The following is a 21,135-nucleotide window of genomic DNA, read 5'->3' as shown; positions in this document are numbered from 1 at the left end:
GAGGAGGTAACTGAATACAATAAGTTTGCATTTTTAAAAATATTGTAGAATCGCCTCATTGTCAATAGTTGCAAAAACCTCTTTCTCAATATAGGCAATCATGCATTTTGTTATATAGATTTAACACTAAACATTATTTAGTTATACATATATACATTATGAATTTATGATACATGTTAATATTTGATATTTGATATTTTCAATATTTTAACTCATTAAGGCATTAAATCTAACACATTGTAGACATATTTATAATAATGAACTTTATCATTCATGTTCTATTTAATTCACCCATAAATTCAATTAATAAATTTTTTATAAAATTTTAAATTTATTTAAATATTAATTTATATTTTAGTTTATAAAAATTAAGTGTCAAACAATAATTTTTAAAAAAATCTATTAATAATATAATTTTATATATTATATAAATTAATTGGGTTTTTAAAGTAATTTATAACATATCCATAGATTAAATAATAATTTTTGTTAATATTTTTTAAAAATATTATTATATTTTAGACTATAGCTATTAATTTGTAAAAAAAATGATTTATTTTTAAATAAAAATAAAAACCTAAAAAATTATTTTAAAAAATAAAAAAAATCTATGAAGATATAGTGATGAAGAGAGATATTTAGAAATACAAAAAAAATCTATGAAGAATTAAAGATAGAGAGATTTTAAAAAAAAATAAAAATTAAAAAAATCTATGAATATATATATAGAAAAAAAGGTGAAAGGGGTCGCTGGGGGCTCGGGAGAGAGAGAAGTATGAGGGAGAGAGGGGGGCGGCCAACTACGAGGGTCCCGGGCTGGAGTTGCGGAGGTCCGGAGGAAGGGCGGCTGGCCGGGCCGAAGGGGGGCTGATTATGTGTTTTCCAGTCAAGCAAAGAATATCTCCGGTGCCGAGGAGGGCTGAAGCCCATACTAGCCCCCATTGGTTCCGTCCATGTGAACACATACAACATTTATTACAATATTTGTGACCTTCACCTATGTGAACTAAGGTTCAAACCTTCATCTTCAACATAACAAATTAACCTATATATGAGACCTTATGTTAGTAGATCAGACGTTAACACTATATATATATATATCAGTGTACAACATGTATTAATTCATATTTTTATTAAAAATAAAATAAATAGCCAGAGGTTGTAAACCCTAGTAGTACCTTGGGACCATTATGAAAATCAAAAGTGAGATATTCAAAATTCTTGAGTTCCAAACTTGATGGAAGGAACAATTATAATGAGTTATCATTTGTGAGTGTAGCCTTCTAATCCAAGCCTCTCATCTTAAGTTGAGGACACTTGGATTGGATAATTAAACTTTGGTATTTGTGCATGTTCTAACTTCTAACAGGTAGCTTGTCCAAGTTTCATCAAAAATAAATAAATAAGTAAATAATACGGTGGTAAATGAATCAATGTGTTCATTAAAAACTCTGAAAGCTTGTCTTGTCACTCGTCACTCGTCAAAGGCTCTACTTGACTGGGCTTGGTTATTAAGTTAAACAAGTTATTCTCAAACTTAATTTATGAGTTCATAAAATAAACTAATTAAGTTTGAACGCGCTCAAACATAGCTTGCTAAGGTTCATAATCAACTCGTACTATAGCATATTAGTTACCAAAACAATTTAACCCAATTTAACCCTTTATCAATATTGCAGCCGTATTATGTTAGTTAAATCAATGTAGATGTTTGTAATGCATTTAATCGAGTTTAGCTCAAACTCTATATTTTTCCCAATAAACTGAGCCAAAGTGACAAATGAACCTCAAAAAAGCTTTAATTTGAACTTTGGACTCGGTTAAAAAATAACAAAACCAAGCTTGAATATAGCAAAGGTCAACTCTATTTCAGCCTCAGTAAATATTACTACTGGAATAAAAAGAGCATGGCACTGAATATGTTTTTCTTTTTTTACATCATGTATTACATTTATCATTGTAACAAATAATTGTCATGGATAATAAAAAATTTAAAATATTTAAACTAAGATTATTTTAATTTTGAGTTTTTACCTGAGAATGATACGTATCCCGAGGCTGATTGGTCGGTAGATATGAAAGGAAAAGTGTGTACGCTGTTTAGAAGGAGACAACTTGTCATGCCCAATTGACTGGGAAATAGATCTGATCATGGCTGGGGGAGATGAATTATGAATCATGGTTGGGTGCAATCATTATTTAAATTTAAATGATATTAATCATATGTTATTATCTAAGCATGTGTTTATACTAATCCAATGATATTTAAGCATCCTATTCATTTAAAGATTTCATAAACATATTTATTTGACCAAAATAAATTTAAATTTAAAAACTAAAAGAAAAAAAAGGAAAGCTTTTTCACTATTAAAATTTGAGATCTAATTTTTAGATCTTGATCTTAAGTTGGTGCATAAGCATCTCAATTGGTGCAAGAGGTCATAAAAAGGCTGAGAATATTGATTCACTTTATTCCCCATTAAGTCTTATCTGACCTTATAAAGTACTACCGTTTAATAATTAAAAAATATTTAGAGAACTAATAAGCAAAAATCCCTCGCATAACCTGTCACGCGGATCAAGATAAATCTCCTATGTAATTTAAATGAGTTTATCTAGAACAGGATCACGACCGTCCATTGAGTTTATCCCGTGAGAATCTTCTGATCGGACGGTTATAAAGGAGTTTTAAGAGTTCGCTACTTCGGCGGCGATAAGGGCTCTCCAATGCTCGCCTATAAATAGACCTTGTCCGCCATCGAGAGTGATTCTCTCGCCTCCCTCGCCTCTTTGCTCTTGTTTCTCGGTTCCTTCGATTAGGTTTAGGGTTAGGGTTTGCTCATCGGAGGCAATATGTTGGTTTATCAGGATCTCCTCACAGGTAATCGATCAGATCTGTTGGTTTTTTTGCTTTCCTCTCTGGATTTGAGTTCAATCTATGGTTTTTCGTTGTTTTTTTGTTGTTGTGATTCTTGTTGCTCTTACTTCTTGTTGATCCATGGCTGAATTACCTTTTCTATTTGCTGATCTTTGATCTGTTTCCTTTTATATATAGTTGCTTGTAAGGTTCTGATCTTGTTAGAGGTGATGTAGATGAATTATGAAACTAGTTGAATCATATGCGATGTTTTTTATACTGTTTGTTTTGTGATCTGAAATCTGAAACTGTGGTTCTTGATGTTTGTTGAGTTATGGATCTGGACCAGCGATTTCTTTGCTTTCAGTTTTATTGTGTTCACCTGCTGAAATTCTTATGACGTGCGTGATTTTGAAAATTAGAACCAGTGTCTATTTTTTTTACCTTGTAATTCATCTTCATGGTTAGTTTGGTGACCACTCAAAGTACTAGTTGGGACTTCACGTTGCCCCTTTGGCGTAGCTCTGTGCCCCTGGGATGAACAAGTCCCTAACAGCTTATCATCTGGCTACAATCTTCCAGTTATAATATGATTCTGTATTTGCTGATTGTGAAGGATGAAACATAACCTATAACAGGTACAGCCCACCTGCAAGAGAGCAAGACATTGCAATGAATGTCTGATAACTGGAACAATACCATCTACTTGTTTGTGTTTTTCCTTTGGACTCACACTCACTTTCCTATACCAGCACACTTTCAGAGATAATACACTTTCAAATGATTGAACCTCGTTCTGCTTGTGATGGAATAAAGAAATTTATTCTGAATAAGGCTTTTCTTCTTTGTTAAATATAACTCTGCACTGGGAATCTTGTCCTCTGAGCCTTTTCTGTTGTGTTTTTTTTTCCTCTATAATTTGTGTGTTTCTGAGTTGTTGATAATTTTTTTGACTTGCTTTGTGTTTTAGAGATATACCAATCAATGAAAAATATCATGTTTTAATCTTCTAGATGGAATTTGGTTGTTTGATCCTTCTGCTTAACTTTGCTTTTTATTCACAAAAATCAGGAGATGAGCTTTTGTCTGATTCATTCCCATACACTGAAATTGAAAATGGGATGCTCTGGGAAGTGGAGGGCAAGGTCAGTTTTTCATGCTTCCACGTTATCTCTTATTAGCTGCCTCAATTAGGGTATTTTCTATAGATATCTTATTCCTGAGAGATGTAATTGACAATGGAATATATGCAGTGTTTGATCACAGCATAAGTCTTGGTGCATGTGTAACTTTTGCATGTCATGTAATTTTGCCTTGTAATGCAGCACATCTTTACATTTACAGCACAATATTGTGGCATAGGCCCTGTGGTTGATGGTACTTCAATTTGTTTTGTAGTGGGTAGTGCAAGGTGCTGTTGAAGTCAACATTGGTGCAAATCCATCTGCTGAAGGTGGTGAAGAAGATGAGGGTGTTGATGATCAGGCAGCCAAGGTTGTTGATATCGTTGATACATTTAGGCTTCAGGTGGTTGGTCTTTCTATGATTTGATTTAATTCCAAACTCTTCTCAAGTCACATACAGATCAGAATCATAACAGATGACACTGATATTATATTTGTCAGGAGCAACCTGCTTTTGATAAGAAACAGTTCGTCACTTACGTGAAGCGATTTATCAAATTATTGACACCTAAGCTTGAAGCAGAGAAACAAGAGGCGTTCAAAAAGCACATTGAGGGAGCCACCAAGCATCTGCTTGGAAAGCTCAAAGACCTTCAATTGTAAGTGTGATCTATAACATTATCTTTGCATTGTAGATGTGGTTTTTGGAAATCTAATCAATCTACCATCGCTTCAGTTTTGTGGGTGAAAGCATGCACGATGAGGGAAGCATGGTCTTTGCATACTATAAGGAGGGTGCTACCAATCCAACATTCATCTACTTCGCATATGCCTTGAAGGAAGTCAAATGCTAAGAAGAGATATATCATGAGCCCCGCTTGGCCTTTGTAGTTTTAGTTCTACTATAGGGCACTACCGCTCTACTCTATTGGGACGTAGAACCATTTGTCATGTCTGGTTTTATTTTGGTTGTGATTTTATTATCCGACTCTTTTGAGTTTAAATAATTCTGCAAAATATTTATTCATGTTGTTTCTACTGTTTTTATTCTGATGAGAAATCTATCAAGTTTGCGACACAATGTCTTATGCTTTGTTGTTTGTGAGATGGATGGTTGTTGCATCTTTTGTGAGAGCTGTAAAAAGGCTAGCTTTATTGTGATCTCATATGCGAATTGGTGCGCAGAGATGAAGTCGATGAAAGAGAGCATCTCGACGACTCAGCAAGAACAGGCCCGGCCATTTGCTAAAATACAGATCTATATTAAAAGTAAGATTCCTTTCATGTGTGACAATGGCCTGTGTTCCAGTTTTATAGACTTCTCATCTCTAAAGTTCCAAGCAAACATTGATTCAAGTATGTAATCATTATGGAATTATTAAAATATAAAAATAGTGTCAATGATTTTAAATATCTGAGGCAACTGGCAACCCTTCGAAAATTTTATTATGCCCAAATAGGTAATAGAAAAAATATGTATTTATCCATCACTGAAAAGAATTACTATATTTAATTTATTTATTTCTCCAACGGCATTGCGACAAGTGGGTTTTGTCCATACATACATTGTGATTATATCTCCAAAAAGCAAGTTTCTACACAGAAGACGGTCCTTGTGTTTTCCTCTTGAATGTTGAATCAGAAGGGTGTAATAAATGAAGTTCTGCAAAAGGTATCAGGAGTACATGCAAGGAAGCAACAGGGGTCTCCCTGAAGTTCCTCTCAAGAAGCTCAAAAGGCTACTCAAGAGTTGCAGGACCAAATCCCGTTCACAGCACCACCAACACAACCCCAGCACCTCACTTCCTCTCCATTGTCCTGGTAACTTCTTTTTCTCTCTCAAATTCCATATAATTTTATATCATTCACATATGGATTTCTTTCATTTCTATTACTCATTTTGACCTGTATGCAATCTAGTGTGTGATGCCACCTTCTTCCCGTCTCTTCTCAAAGAGATTTCAGCAGTTGTTTGTTGTTTCAATGAAAAAGCTAAGACCTTGCTTGAACTGCATTCATCTTCATGTTCCATTAAGTGTATTCTTTGGTTTGGAGCCAGCAAGCTGTTGAATAATCGTGAAACTATGATGCAAGAAGCCAAGAAACTGATCACCTACGCTGTTATCAATTCAGCTGCAATAAGGAAAATCTTGAAGAAATATGATAAGGTCCTTTATTTCTTATTTTTCAATTTCATACTCCAATGAAAATTCTGAACTTTATACAACGTTGACTCCCTGTTTGCAGATTCATAACTGTAATAAAGGTGAGATCTTTAGATCAAAAGTTCAGAGTATGTATCTTGAGATTCTTCAATCGCCATGGCTTTGCGAGTTATTGGCTTTCTATATTAACTTGAGGCGAAGGGCTTCAAACCATGGCACTGAGGCACCTTGGTTTTTTGGTGATTGCTCCCTCTCCATTGATGATGGGAAACCGATGCTCAATTATGGTCTTTTTGACCGTGTAAATCTTCAAATTGATCTTTCTTGCTCCATTTGTTTGGTGAGTTCCTGGTATCTAATTCTTTAGTTATCCCTCTTCTGACTTTGTGAATCCTGATGTTGACCTTACTTGTTCTGCATATTTTGCTGATTTCATTGTTGTGTCATTCTGTGCCATTTCTATAATAAACTGTTTTACTAGTTCTCTCCAAAGATATAAAAAAGTCCCAATTTGATCAACTGAACCTATTCTTTATGTATTAATCAATAGCCTTTGCTTCATGTTAATTTTCATCATCGTGATACCTGGAACCGCTCAAGCTTAATTAATGTTTTTGTGGATCAAACCTTATCACTTGATCTATTAATTGAATAAACCTGTTTTACTCATTCTCTTCAAACATATAAAATTTCAACCTGATCAACTGGACCATTTCTTTATGTATTAATTGAATAGCCTTTGCTTCATGTTGATTTTCACCATTGTTTTAGTACCTGGAATTGTTGAAGCTTAATGTTTTCGTTGATCAAACCTTATCACTTGATCTATTCATTGAATAAACTATTTTACTCATTCTCTTCAAACATATAAAATTTCAACCTGATCAACTGAACCATTTCTTTATGTATTAATTGAATAACCTTTGCTTCACGTTAATTTTCATCATTGTTTTAGTATCCAGAATTGTTCAAGCTTAATTAATGTTTTCGTTGATCAAACCGTATCACTTGATGTTGAATCATGCTATGCTACCATCACCATGAAGATCAATGTATTTGATTTTGTTCACAGGAGACTGTATTTGATCCGGTTGCTTTAAGATGTGGCCATATCTTCTGCTACATTTGCTTTTGTTCTGCTGCGTCGGTCACGATCATCGATGGTCTCGACACTGCTGACTCCAAAACACAGTGCCCTCTATGTCGACGGGTAAATTGCCATTTTTTTGTATTTGCTGAATCTGTTTTGTATATGACTGTCCATAGATGAAGGCAGACATAAAAGGTTGAACTTTTCAATGATCAAGATTTCTCATTGAACCCATTTTAGATTATCTACAAACCTTACTTTCTTTGAATATAACATAAACCTCTATAAATGCAGTCAGGAGTACACAAGGGTGCTGTAAACCTTGATGAGCTGAGCTTTTTATTAAGCCAAAGGTTCATAATTTATAGGAATATATGTCTTCTTGTATCCCTTAAACAACAAACAATAATGTTGCGCATCTTTCACAGCTGCCCTGATTACTGGAAAAAACGGCTTCGAACTGAGAGAATTGAGCGGGTACAACAGGCTAAGGAGCATTGGGAGTCACAATGCCGATCACTAATGGGTATTTGATACACTTTCATTTCCAACTCTCTGGTTATCTGTTTTATTTCTGGTCAAATTTCCCTGTTTTGTAATTATAGCAAGTTACTCTCTGTGTTGTATGTAAAATCAAGCTACTTGTATTGAGATGCCATGCAGTTGAATAAATGTTAAAAAAAATAAGCAAACTCTAATTTTATTGGACTAATTTTACAGTGGAAGGCCCTTATTCTTGCCCTTCGACCATCCAATTTAAAAACATCATTATCTGGAGTTCCACACAATTGTGTAAACTTATTTTGAAGTTCAGATCACAAACATAGAATTTTCTGGTAGAAAAGAAATAGACTTTAGTATGACATGAACATTATTTGTTTCCCTCACGATTATGCCTCCAAATGTTCATGATCATCACTCTGCGACTCACTGGCAAAATTCTTAATAACTCAAAGGTATTCAACCACCAGGTCATCAGTGAGTCAGCATCGCATTTTCTTCATTGTTATCTACAGCTCACTGGAGCGGTTTGCGTACTCTTGAACCAATGCACCAAAGAGAGACGGGCGTTCAATCAGGTTTGCTGGTTTGTCAAATTCTTTTGCCAAGCCTGCTCAGAGTAAAACAAGCAAAGTGTGTCTCTTGAGTTTCAAATTCGAACATATTTTAATTTGACATAAAAGATGTTTGCTGCTTACCTGCATCTACAACCAACACTCGGTCACAGTCCATGACTGTCGGTATTCTGTGAGCAACGCTGATAATGGTGCAAGATGCAAAGTCTTCACGGATGATCTTTTGAATCACTCCATCAGTCTGAGAATCCACTGAAGCAGTTGCCTCATCCAGGAACAAGATTCGGCTGCGCTTTAGCATTACTCTGCCCAGGCAAAGAAGCTGTCTCTGTCCCACACTCCAGTTCTCCCCATTGTCAACAACTATGGAAAGAAGGAAGGTCACAAATTACGAACAAGCATTTCAATAAATTTGCAGGAAAGTGCCTGTCGTGTATGTGTGAAAGAGAGATGTACCTAATGCGTCAAGCTTCTCGGGTTTTGAAATTACTGCATCTTTAAGTTGGCAACGCTCAAGACTCTGCAAGGACACATGTTGTTTACCACAATGGCAGGCATGAAGAAGTTACAGCATTGTGAATGGAAAACAATGAAACAGCAGAAATGATAACACAGTACTAGTAAATACAGGTTGAGAGCTTGGAGTGATCTAGTGTTTGTAATTTCGAGGAAGCTGATCAGCTACTGATCAAGTTTTGAAGGCTAAAAGACATGGACGAAAGAAACTAAATGGTTCATACCTGCCATATCTCATCATCTGAATATTTTCCAATTGGATCGATGTTGCTTCGCACTGTTCCTTCAAAGAGAACAGGCTCTTGAGGTATGATACCAAAGCGTGATCTGAGATCATGAAGTCCCAATGTGCAGATGTCTATTCCATCAATTACAATCCTTCCACCACAAGGCTCAACAAGTCTAAAGAAAACTTGTACCAGTGTTGTTTTTCCACTCCCTGTTCGACCAACAACTCCAATTTTCTCTCCACCATGGATATTGAGTGAGATGCCTTTGAGAACCAAAGGAGTATTCGGCCGGTATCGAACCTGTGAAAAAATTGCCAAGCCAAGTTATACAGTTGAAGTCCAGAATGGTAATGGTAATCTGACACATCACAAATAGACCTGAAGTTACATCCCAAGTGAGTAGTTCCTGGCAGAACACCAGAGTAACTCACCTTCAAGTCTTGAATACTAATATCTCCTCGTGTGGGCCAATTTGGAGAAGGAAGGTTTCCTTTGATCTCCCATGCTGATTCAGAAGGAATTTTGGTGAACTGCTTTATCCTTTCAACCGAGACCATCCTATTCTCAATGAAGCAACTGGTCCATACAGCCCAAAACAATGCAGTATTCAAATTGAGGCCGTAGGACAGGGATAAGCCTACATACTCTGCATCGCAAGAAACACATGTCAGTTACCACTGACCACATGCAAACCAGGAACAATCCTTGTGTCATATATAGTTGAGCAAGCATTATAAGGTATCAGCCAATTGCCTACGAATCCTTGAATGGCTATTTCTGAACTTACAGCTAATTTTTACGTCCAAAAGCTGCTGAGTGAGTATTGTATACAAATGCATTATACTAGTGTGATACTTGATTGAACTATATAGAAAGCAGAAAAAAAGAACAGCTTCTGAAGAGGTACCTGGTTTGATAATATCTGCAGGAAGCATGACAATGAGCAAAGCAGCAATGCAGACGACAATGCAACCAAATAATTCTAACCGGAATCCTACCCATTCGTTGCATGCATTGTTGTGGAAATCCATCCGCAAACTTGAATTAACTCTGTTAACATTTTCTTGGGAAAATCTAGCTTCCTTCTTGAAGCATCGAATTGTGGTCACACCCTGAACTGTCTCAGAAAAGTGATGAATAACGGGGGCTTTTGTGATTGAATCAAGACGAGTTAGCTCCCGAGATGTCGCAAGGTAATAATCCTGAAAGAAACCATGATCAGATCATATTAATTCGACTTCGCTATACCAAAAGGTATTGTATTAGCCGCGGGCTAAACTGCGAGCTTACCCTGTACCAAATGTTCAGTGCTGTTAATGGAATAGCAGCTATGAAGGTTTGCCAAGCAACCTGGCTAGTAACAACGATGATGGTGAGCACAGTGATGTACATTGAAACAGTAGCTCCCATATAGAGGGGAAGGAACACGTCGATGTTGGTTTGGTCTGATGATGCCTAAAAAAAAAACAGCAGAAAAAAAGAACTCGCATAAGTGCTGAATCACTTGATTGAAACAAAATGCTTAAAAGCTAGAGGCTTCAAGAAGAGGATTACCCGTGTTAGAATCCTTCCTGAAGGTGTAGTATCAAAGAATGACATTGGAGCATGCAGTATAGAGTTGAGGATCTGTTCGAAAAATAATTGAGCAGTCTGGAGCCCCAGGTAGGCATTAAGGAAACCTCGAACTATCGCTAGAATGACAGCAAGAGCCCCTAAGCCTGCGTATACTTCAATGAAAAAAGAGGGACTGAAGGAAGCCGCATTTTTAGCTGATGTTTCATATGCCAACCAGTAGTCACATGACATGTTAGCGCCCTGCCATGCCAGTGAAACCAGCAAGACTGCAATCACTCCCCACCATCCCCAAGCTTCAGTCACATAAGTCTTGTAGACACTCCAGCTGACACGGCCGGTCTCGCGTTCCTCGTCCTTGATGAGTTTCGAGCTTCCCTTCTCTGTTTTCGTTGATCCTTCCTGCGCATTGTTGCCGGCTGACTGTTTCTGATTCGACTTAGCAGCTTGCTCTGGCCCGGAGTTTTGGTCATTGTCTTGCTTTGCACCCTGCTCTACAAGCTCCATGGCACTCTCATGAGCTGCAACAAGACCCATAAATTCTGGTCCGGAAGCAGCTAATTCATCATAATTTCCAGCTTCTACTATATTCCCATCTCGCATAACCTGTTACATGATTCAATTTCACCAATAATTCAAAAAAAAAAATAAACAAATAAATAATAAACAAGCAGAAATCAGAGACTACTCACATAGATGCAATCAGCATTGTGCAAGAAGTCAACTTGGTGAGTAACAAGCAGGACTGTTTTTTCTTTGAGAGCTCCTCTGACGCATTCCTACAAACCAACACCACCACCACCACCACCACCACCACCAATGAATCAAAATCTAAGAACTAGTAATATCAAAAGCATACAAAACAGGAGAAAGGAAAAAAGAATGAAAACCTTGAAGATCTCAGAACCAGTATGAGCATCAACAGCACTGAAGACATCATCAAGTAGATAAACATCACAGTCCTGATAAATAGCCCTGGCGAGTTGAATTCTCTGCTTCTGACCACCACTCAGATTAATCCCTCTCTCTCCAATCTCAGTCTGGTCTCCAAACTCCATCACCTCCAAGTCCTTCTCCAAACAACAAACTCGAAGAACTTCCTTGTATTTACTTGAATTCATTGGCATTCCAAACAAGATGTTTTCTCGGATAGTTCCATTCTGAATCCATGCAGTTTGGGCAACATACGCAGTGCTCCCACATACTCTCACCTATTCAGTGCGTTCACGTTCCATTCTCGAATAAATATCGTTTAAGATTAACAAAATTAATGAATATTTTTTTTAAAAAAAATTCATTCTGGTACTAACATTTTTTTTTCTTAGGACTATTTAATAAATTTTGGAAAAAATATAGTTGTTTCAGATTCATTAAAATAATTTGATTTTTTTTTTTAAAATTTTGCAAGATGAAGAATAATTTGGGAAAAAATTTGCTACAAAGGACACTTATATATATATATATATATAATGTATGCACGTGTGAATATATATATATTACCTCTTGCGGGGACGAAGGCGAAAACAGGCACGAGTTTTGGAAAACGGAAATCGAAAAAACGAAAACAAAGAAACAGGAAAGAAAGAAAGAAAGCAAATACCTTTCCGGAGACTTTGTGCATCTCGCCGAGAATGCAAGAGAGGAGAGAGGACTTGCCGGAACCGACAGTGCCGACGACGGCGGAGAGGGAGCCGCGCTTGATCTTTACGTTGAGGTCTTTGAGAAATGGCGTGCGGTTCTCATCATCCCAAGAGAAGTTACCGGCCTGGATTTCGATGGCGACGTTGCTGCCGCTGACGTACTCGACGGCGGCTTCATCGAGCTCGGCGCTGGTCAAGAAGACATCGAGGCGTTGCAGCGAGATAATGGCTTGGGAGACAGAGATGAGAGCTTGCGGGAAGTTCCGCATTGGCTCTTGAAGGATCTTGAAGAAGGAGGTGGCCGTGAAGACGAGACCAGGGTCGAGGTGAACCCCGGTGGCGACGCAGGTGGCGAAGACGAGGGAGGAGATGACGACTGTAGCGCACCATAGGACGATTGTATTGCCGGAGGTGAAGTACATGAACTTGGAAAGCCAGCCGAACTCGCCCTCTCGGAACTTCCGAATCCGGCTACTGAAGTGATTCTCCCAAGCTTGGAACTTGATGACCCGCATGTAGTTGAGCATCTCGCTTGTGGCTTTCATGCGCTTATCGCGCATGCCCATGAGGAAGTACTGGAAGAGGTTGTTCCGACGAGTGCAGTAGACGATGAAGACGATGACGCCTGCAACGGCGCCAGTGGCAGTGATGACGGAGGGACCAAGGTACAAGTAAAGGAGGGCGATAGCGACGCCGACTTGCAGTGGCATGAGCCAGATGTAATGCAGTTGAAGCACCATGTCGGACAGTTGCTGTGCGTCCACAGCCATGTTGTTGACGATCACGCCGATGCCGTGGGATTGCCTGGCGGAGCAGGAAAGACGGAGACCTTTACGGTAGAGGTTGGTTATGAGGGTGGAGCGGATCATCATGCCGAGCTTCGCTGACTGGAAGTTGTATTGATGGGAACAAAGGACCTCGAAGAACTTGGCTGCCAGAAGGATGAGGCAGAGATAGTAGCCTTCGTAGATAGAGCTGCGTTTACCGCTCGCAAAGTCGACGAACCTCTTGACTAAGGTTGGGCCGACGAACATGACGCAGAGGCGGAGGATGGAGAGGAAGGCGGTGAAGAGGAGTTGGGGCCAGAAGCAGCGGAGGAGTGTTGTGCGAACAGGGTGGTTCGCGCGGCTCGCAGGACGCGGCCAGTTGCTTTGGAAAAGCTGGTAGAGTTTCTCAGCCCGGTGCTCCTGTGCAAGCCCTGGCACGTCTTCCATTTTAATTGGGGATTTGTAGCCTTTGGCCAGGAGTGGGTTTACCCAAGTCCATGTCGCTCGTGAGATGATCGATGCTTTGGCGTAGCCGGTGATACAAACTCCTGGTTCACTCTCCCGGCCGCTGGAGTTGGCGTTGACCTCCACAACACCGGTGTCTCCATTGACAGCAAGCACGAGGAGAACTAGAGAGAAAGGGAGGATACCCAGCGATATGTAGTCATCCGGCTTGATTGGGTTCCCGCCGGCGAGTCGGAGGATAGATGAGATTGAGAATAGAACACAGACAATGAAGCTCACGAACCAGTAAAGCCGGAGTGTGAGTGGGTGTACTGACACTCGGAATCGTTTCTCGTGAGCAACGACGGCGGTGGCTGCGAGATGGGAGAGGAACTGAAGAACAAGGAAAAGGGACTCGATGAGAAGCCATTCAGGCTTGGAGCCAAGCACGAAGACGGCAACCACGAGGACTACACCATACACGACGGTGACTATCCCGACGACGACCAACCCCACCGTAAACCTTATCGTGGTCAAAAACGGCTGCTGTTGCCGCTGCTGCGCCTTGGCCAGCAACGGCTTCTCCTCCTCCGTCGTGCCACTCCTTCGCCGGAACAATACTATAAGCTTTTGGATGGCGAAACCTAAAAGCACGAGGAGAAACAGCCCGTCGACGATGGAGAAGAGCATCCTCTGCGGGCATGGTGATAGGAATACAAAGCTTAGCCATTGAAAGAGAGTGGAAGCTTGAGATGGAGAGCATGAGAGCGAGGTCATCCATGGCTGTGCCTCAAAGGATAACCTCATCCTTTCTTTGCTCTTTTTCCTTTCTCTTCTAACGGCTCTCAAGTGTCTTATAATTTAAATATATTTATAAATTATTATTTTTTTTAAAAAAAATAGAAACAAAAATGAAGAAGGAGATGATTTTTGCATGGAAATAATGGAGGGGGGTCTCCTTTTATGGTGATGAATAATAGACTCATTCTTATTAAATTATTATGAAATATTAATAATTGTGATGGAAATCATGTGACATATTTTATGGTTTATCTCGGTATATAGGACAATTTTTTACACTATGATTATTCATAAAATTATTATAACATACAAAAATAATGCCCCTTTTTTTGTGGGCACCTTGGTTGGCCATTGTGTATCTCCTCAGCTTTTGGCTTTTCTTGGGGAAATTATTTTTCTTGTCTTCTTTTTTCCTTTTGCATGTCCATTAACATCTATGAGTTTTGTTGTTTTATTAAAAGATCTAAACAGTAATTCTGTGAAAAATAAATATGTGTTATTTTAAACTATAAACCTTATAATGGACAACTTCAATATTTTATTCAAAATGTTTTTATCATGTGTTCTTATTCATATTAGCATATAAGAAAATATAATAACACCAATAATTGGTAATTCACTGTTTTCTTCCGTCTTTGATTAATATTTTTCAATAAACTAATAAGAAAATAATGGTTTTTTTCCTTGGGATGCCAAATTTAGAGTTTTTTAAAGTTTTTTTTTCTTTCTAAAGCATAGGATTTCAACAAAACAAAGAACCCTATGTTAGCAGAGTAATTAAACTTAATTGTTCGTTATCAAGGCACTTAAATTAAAAAAGTTTTATTATTAAGAAAATATTTCACAAAAATAAAAAGAAAAATAAAGTAAAATATATGTGAAGATTTATTTTAGTTTTTTTTTACAAGTATGTGATAATTGCCCCCTTTAAAAAAAAAAGGTTAAGGACACATATATGCCTATGCATGGGATAAACTCGACAAATATTTATTTCGTAATGTTTTTTGGGTGCTGCCTCATCAGGTCCGTGACATACTTTAGTTTTTTAAATAAAATTATAATTTATCTAATTTATTATAATAAATAAATACAAATAAAGGAAAAAAAAAATGTATTGGAATGATAACTCGTTGGCTAAAACGCAAACACTGTTATATTTACTTTATATTAAAAAAAAGTAAAGCTTTCAGAAAAAATATACGGTAGATGAATGTCGACACCAACTCACCTGTAAACGTTGCTCCGGTGTTGGTCACCTCGCCATCTGCTGCTCGCTCAGTTCTCCACCTTCTCGATCTGAATCCAAGAAAGCCAGGGTCCGATCCAAGCTCTACTCGCAGGAATCCTCTTTAGACACCAAGACTCGGGGTTCCACTTCTGAACTCAAACCTCTTCTTCATATCCCAGCGAGAACTAGCAAGACCTCTCTTCGTGTATTTTTGCCAATAACTGAAGCTATTTTAAAGTCGAAAGAAGAGCTCAAGAAGATGGTGATTATAATTTATAAGGGTTGTTTCAGGCAATGCAAGCGTCCAAGCTCTTCATGATTCTCTTCCCCAGTGCTTTAACACTGATCTCTGCGAGCACATTACCCCATTCAATAACGACTTTGTCCTCACAATGTCCACTGTCAGAGATGCAGCCTTGGCAGTGAAGAGAAGCCCATTAACCCTAACTTCAACCCATGGACCTTGCTGCATCTCCCTCTCTCACTGGGCCGCCGAATTTGGCTCTCATGCGGTGGCCGCAAGCAACTATAATTGGATCAAAATCACCAACCTCCCCCTTCACTGTTGGAACTGGGATTCCATCGTTGATATTCTCCGGCCGATCGGTGATTTAATTTATGTTCAGAAGAAGGAACATGTAACCCTGGAACACCTTCGAACCCTTGTCAGACTTAAGCCTTCGATCACCTTCCCCTTGGAGATCACGGTGGACGTTAGAGTCAGAAGCTTCATTGTCAAACTTGAAGACGATGGAGTTCACATTCTCCGATCCAAGATAGTTCACGGCCCGACGACTCACCTTCCGGTTCAACAACGTCCTGCTCCGCCATCTAGCAACGTCATTTATATCCCTAAATCCGATAAGGGCAAAGCTCCTATAGTTCACACTTCCGTCGATGACTCCTCCGGCAAGGATGTCAAGCTTTGCTCCGGCCTTGGCCTATCGACAGGGACCATTGACAGAGCAGATCTCAGGGAGATATTTCTCTTCCTTTCGATGACCGGTTGCTCGCCAGAATCCCTGAGATCCCGTCGGCTCCTCGTGACCGAGCCAAGGGACACGTTACACTGTCGCCATGCAGTGGAGACGTGATGGAGAGGCCCGCAACGACCGTCCATCTGCCTCGTGATGAGATTCCCATCATCCGTTTTGGAACTTTGCCCTCGTCTCTACTACCTAGTGATCAGCTCTCCCGGGATTCCTACAAAACCCGTGAATCTACAACTATGCCTATTGAGACGCCTCGAGATAATCTCTCTCTTGAGAGGCCTCCTCATCTTTATCAGATCTCTGATCAAACATCCATCCCTCCATCTGATAAGACGCCTCGAGATACACTCATTCCAGATCTCAGTACTCTCCCATCTTTAAAGAAGGCTTTACCTCTTGATAAGCACACTCCCGATCCTCCATCAGATGCAGACTTAATTCATCAAGATAAGCAACAATCAAATTTAATTACTACCTCTCTTGTCAAGGCATCTTTGCCTTGTGATAAACAATATTCACTCCCTAATTCAGACCTTGGACATGAATCCTCATTTGATCCTAACCTGCAGGAAAACATCCCTTCTCACCTGCAAGCCCTCCCTCCAATTTTACCCCTCCCTGATGGTTATAAATAAATTTTCATTTATGGAGGTTGGACCTTGGTGCCAAGTATTAATTCAGAGAAATTCTACGATCAATATCCCACACCCCAGAATACTCCAGTGGAGGTTCCCTATAATGAAGAACTCTTTGACTGGGGAGAAGATGAGAATATTCTTGATCATGACATGGATGATGAGGATTTTCTTCCTAATGAAAACTGCACTGATCAGGATGACCTTGATCCCCACCAAAATGTCCCTGAACAAGAAATCACAGGCACCTTGGAAGATATTCCAAAACATCTCCACACCGATTCTAAACAGCTTAGAAGAAGTGGCAGACCCAAGAAACCCTCCGGGCGATGGAATGAAGAAGCTGAGTTTGTTTCTCTCCCTCCTCGATCTTCCAAGAAAAAAATCCCTGAAGATCCACGAGAAGGTACACCCTCCTTTATTAATTCAGTTTTTTCTTCTTGGACTGATGCTTAAATTCTTAAATACAATAATTCTTGTGGCATTAAATTCTTAGGATCTCCTAATCATAAAACCAAATGCCTAGACAAAATCAAATCCCTCGAAGCCGATAGAGATTCCAAATTTCCTACAACCCAAGGGTCTCCTCCGAGACCTATTTAGACATTATCTGTTTTTAATGATAATTTTATACTGGAATGTTAGAGGTCTAGGCAGACCCTCTAAATGCCATTTAGTCAAAGAAGTTATTTTAAATTCCAAAGCAGACATTATTTGCTTCCAAGAATCTAAACTCCAAAACATTCATTATTCTCTCTGGAGATTAATTGGAGGTAAACGCATTGACTCTTTTGATTTCTTACCGGCCCAAGGTACTGCTGGAGGTATTATCCTCGCTTGGGATAGCTCGTAACTCATTGGTAACTTAATTCATAAGGGATCCTTTTCCATCTCCATCAGATTCACAAATCGTTCCGATAACTCCACCTGGACCCGCTCCAACGTCTATGTGCCTAACTCCAGATCCATAAGATCTGATTTATGGAATGAACTCTGAACTTTAAGAAACCTCATTTCAACTCCCTAGATCATTTGTTGTGACTTCAATACGGTCTTTTCCTTAGAAGACAAAAATAACGGTATTTCTAATCCTAGAGATATCTTCATTTCCCAGAACCTCCTAAGTGAACTAGACCTTATTGATCCCCCCCATTAGTGGGAGAAGATTTACTTGGACTAATGGACAATCTAATCCTATCTGGGTTCGACTTGATCGATTCCTTTACTCTCACGATTGGACTTCTTTATATCCCAGATCAACCCAATTTGATCTCCCAGATTTGGATCAGATCATTCACCTATCTGTCTTGATTTTGTGACACACTTTAAGCGATCCCAACTTTTCAAATTCAAGAAGTTTTGGTATACCAATTCTCAGATTACCAATCTTATTCAAGACTGGTGGTCGGAACCAAATCCTGTTGGTTGCGGTGCGTTTATCATATCCAAAAAACTTGCTCACTTAAAATCCAAACTCCGCACTTGGTCCAAGAACACTTTTAGTGCTCCCAAGATTCTTAAATGTAGTCTTCTTGCAGAATTACATTCCATTGACATTCTTGTCGAAACTAGACCCCTCTCTGAGGAGGAGTCTAACCGTCTTTCCCAAATCCGATCTGAACTTCACAACATTTTAAATCAAGAAGAAATTTACTGGAAACAACGATCCAGAATTACTTGGCTTAGAGAAGGGGACTCCAACACTAAATTCTTCCACCAAGTTGCAAATGGCAGGAGAAATAAAAACCACATCTCTCGTATTCTTCATAATGGCCATTGGATTGCCGGAAATGATCATATCGGTAGAATCTTCACAGATCACTACCGCTCTACCTTTGGTACTTCGTTGCCAAACAGATTTCTCCTTGGCTGGTACTACCTTTTTAACTATAACGAAAGAATCAATTTCTCCCAGCTTGAATTACCTTTCTCTTCAGAAGAAATTAAACAAGCTGTTTTTGGCCTTAACCCTGACAAATCTCCTGGTCCGGATGGTTTCCCTATATTCTTCTTTCAAAAACACTGGACTACCCTTCAACCCTCAATTATCAAACTTTGAGAAGACTTTTACGAGGGTACCATCAACCTCGAGCGTATCAACTGGATTCATATCGCTCTTATCGTAAAAAACAACATGCCTGGCAATGTAGTGGATTTCTGACCCATCAGCCTTATCAATTCCACCTGTAAAATCATATCCAAAATCCTCGCCAATCGTCTAAGTACAGTTATCAATTTGCTGGTAGATGATTCACAATCTGGATTTATTAAGGGCAGATGTATCGCGGATAATATTGTCGGTGCACAAGAAGTCATCTAATCTACAAAAAAGAAAACGTCTTTGTTACATTTTTAAAGTGGACTTCGCAAAAGCTTTCGATTCTCTAGACTGGAACTTTCTACTTGAAATTCTTACTGCAAGAGGCTTTGGACCTAAATGGCTCTTCTGGGTTAATTCCATCCTTAGCACTGCCAAAGCACAGTTCATTATCAATGGAACAACTCAGGGCAACATTCGTTGCAAAAGAGGCCTAAGACAAGGTGATCCCCTTTCTCCTTTGCTCTTCGCTCTTGCAACTGATGTTCTGAGCGCTATGTTCCGCCACGCTCTCAAATCCAAAGTCTTGGTTGGCGTATCACTAGATCAAACTAATAACATTTGTTACTTCCAATATGCTGATGACCTCCTAATTTTCTCTACTGGAGGACATGAAGACCTACAAATCATTAAACTAATATTGTATCTTTATGAGGGGTCTTCTAGCTTAACCATTAATTACTCTAAAAGCTGCATGTATTCCTCTAACTATGGCTTCCAATCCCATCACTCCTCTGCTAGAATCCTTAACTACTCATGTAGTTGTCTTCCAATCACTTACTTAGGAGTGCCTCTTTTTGGTCGAAGACCTAGACGAAATGACTGGGCAAAACTCATTGGCATGGTTCGCTCTAGGCTCACCTCTTGGAAAGCAAACTACTTATCCCTTGGTGGCCGCTTAACACTTGTCAAATCTGTCTTTTCTACCATGCATGTTTACTGGATGTTGGTATTCAAGCTTCCCGCTTGGGTGATCAAGGAAATTGACAAAATTCGGAGAGGTTTCCTTTGGAGAGGACCTGATCTAGGACCCAAAGGAATCAGATTAATCGCTTGGAATAGGATCACTAGACCGTGGGATATGGATGCTTGGGGTATTCTTAACCTTCAGACTTTTAACAACGCTGTACTAGGAAAGTGGTGGTGGAAATTATCTTGCAACCCAAATTGCGGTTGGGCCAAAATCATTCACGCTAATTACTCTTTCAGAGATATAAATGGAATCTTATTTCACAACCCACCCAGAAATAAATCCTTTTTTTGGGCGGGTGTGACTTCCACTCTTCTCTCTTTTCGGTCATGCATTTCGAAATCGATCAAAAGTGGCTCCAACACCTCTCTTTGGTTTGACCGTTGGCACGTTGGAATCCTACTTAAAGATCGCTAGCCTGACGTCTTCAACAATTGTTATGCTCCTTGGATAACCATCAGTCAATTTTCCCAGTTTCTAAACAACACAGAGCTATTATTTCATGCAGTCACGCATGATATGTTATCTCCTCTCCTAGAAATTATACCAGAATATACCCATAATCAGAATAACATTTACACATGGACCCTTGAAAAAAGTGGCATATTCACAGTCAAATCCTTTTATAAATTTCTCATTGATAGTGGAACTCGCAACCCACTGTACTCCCTTTTCTGGAGGAGTCGCTACCCTAGCAAAATCACTCTTTTCTGCTGGCTTGCTAGGGAGAACAAAATCCTCACTCTCTCAAACCTCTTCAAGAAAAGTTGCAATTTTCAAAACTCCTCTGATACCTGTGTCCTCTGTCACATGCCTCTAAGAACCTTCAACATCTTTTCTTGGAATGCGACTTCTCAAAACGTATCTGGGCATTCTTTTCTCAAATCTTAGATCCGATTTCTCTCCCACAAACTATTCCTCTATTGTGGA

The 21,135-nt window shown here is 39.1% G+C and overlaps 3 protein-coding genes across 3 annotated transcripts; 2 read left to right on the top strand and 1 right to left on the bottom strand.

Annotated features, from left to right (window-relative positions):
- The first annotated feature begins 2,725 nt into the window (after positions 1–2,725).
- On the top strand, positions 2,726–5,031 carry LOC120250255 (translationally-controlled tumor protein homolog). Its single transcript, XM_039259051.1, has 5 exons — positions 2,726–2,881; positions 3,929–4,002; positions 4,256–4,384; positions 4,483–4,640; positions 4,718–5,031. The coding sequence occupies exons 1-5, from the start codon at positions 2,854–2,856 to the stop codon at positions 4,833–4,835; spliced, it is 507 nt and encodes a 168-aa protein (XP_039114985.1). The 5' UTR covers positions 2,726–2,853; the 3' UTR covers positions 4,836–5,031.
- A 540-nt stretch (positions 5,032–5,571) lies between these two features.
- On the top strand, positions 5,572–7,944 carry LOC120249670 (probable E3 ubiquitin-protein ligase BAH1-like 1). The gene is made up of 6 exons (XM_039258259.1): positions 5,572–5,802; positions 5,902–6,149; positions 6,229–6,486; positions 7,219–7,356; positions 7,531–7,589; positions 7,665–7,944. The coding sequence occupies exons 1-6, from the start codon at positions 5,637–5,639 to the stop codon at positions 7,768–7,770; spliced, it is 975 nt and encodes a 324-aa protein (XP_039114193.1). The 5' UTR covers positions 5,572–5,636; the 3' UTR covers positions 7,771–7,944.
- Positions 7,911–14,311, bottom strand: LOC120249669 (ABC transporter C family member 4-like). Its single transcript, XM_039258258.1, has 11 exons — positions 12,231–14,311; positions 11,521–11,841; positions 11,323–11,409; positions 10,613–11,236; positions 10,349–10,513; positions 9,966–10,260; positions 9,490–9,704; positions 9,053–9,358; positions 8,769–8,832; positions 8,436–8,675; positions 7,911–8,347 (listed from the first exon to the last, which is right to left on the bottom strand). The coding sequence occupies exons 1-11, from the start codon at positions 14,286–14,288 to the stop codon at positions 8,247–8,249; spliced, it is 4,476 nt and encodes a 1,491-aa protein (XP_039114192.1). The 5' UTR covers positions 14,289–14,311; the 3' UTR covers positions 7,911–8,246.
- Between the last annotated feature and the right edge of the window lie 6,824 nt (positions 14,312–21,135).

Source organism: Dioscorea cayenensis, chromosome 19, assembly GCF_009730915.1.
Source record: "Dioscorea cayenensis subsp. rotundata cultivar TDr96_F1 chromosome 19, TDr96_F1_v2_PseudoChromosome.rev07_lg8_w22 25.fasta, whole genome shotgun sequence".
NCBI lineage: Eukaryota > Viridiplantae > Streptophyta > Magnoliopsida > Dioscoreales > Dioscoreaceae > Dioscorea > Dioscorea cayenensis.
The sequence above is the reverse complement of the archived record's forward strand: the minus strand, read 5'-3'. Positions and strand labels throughout refer to the sequence as shown.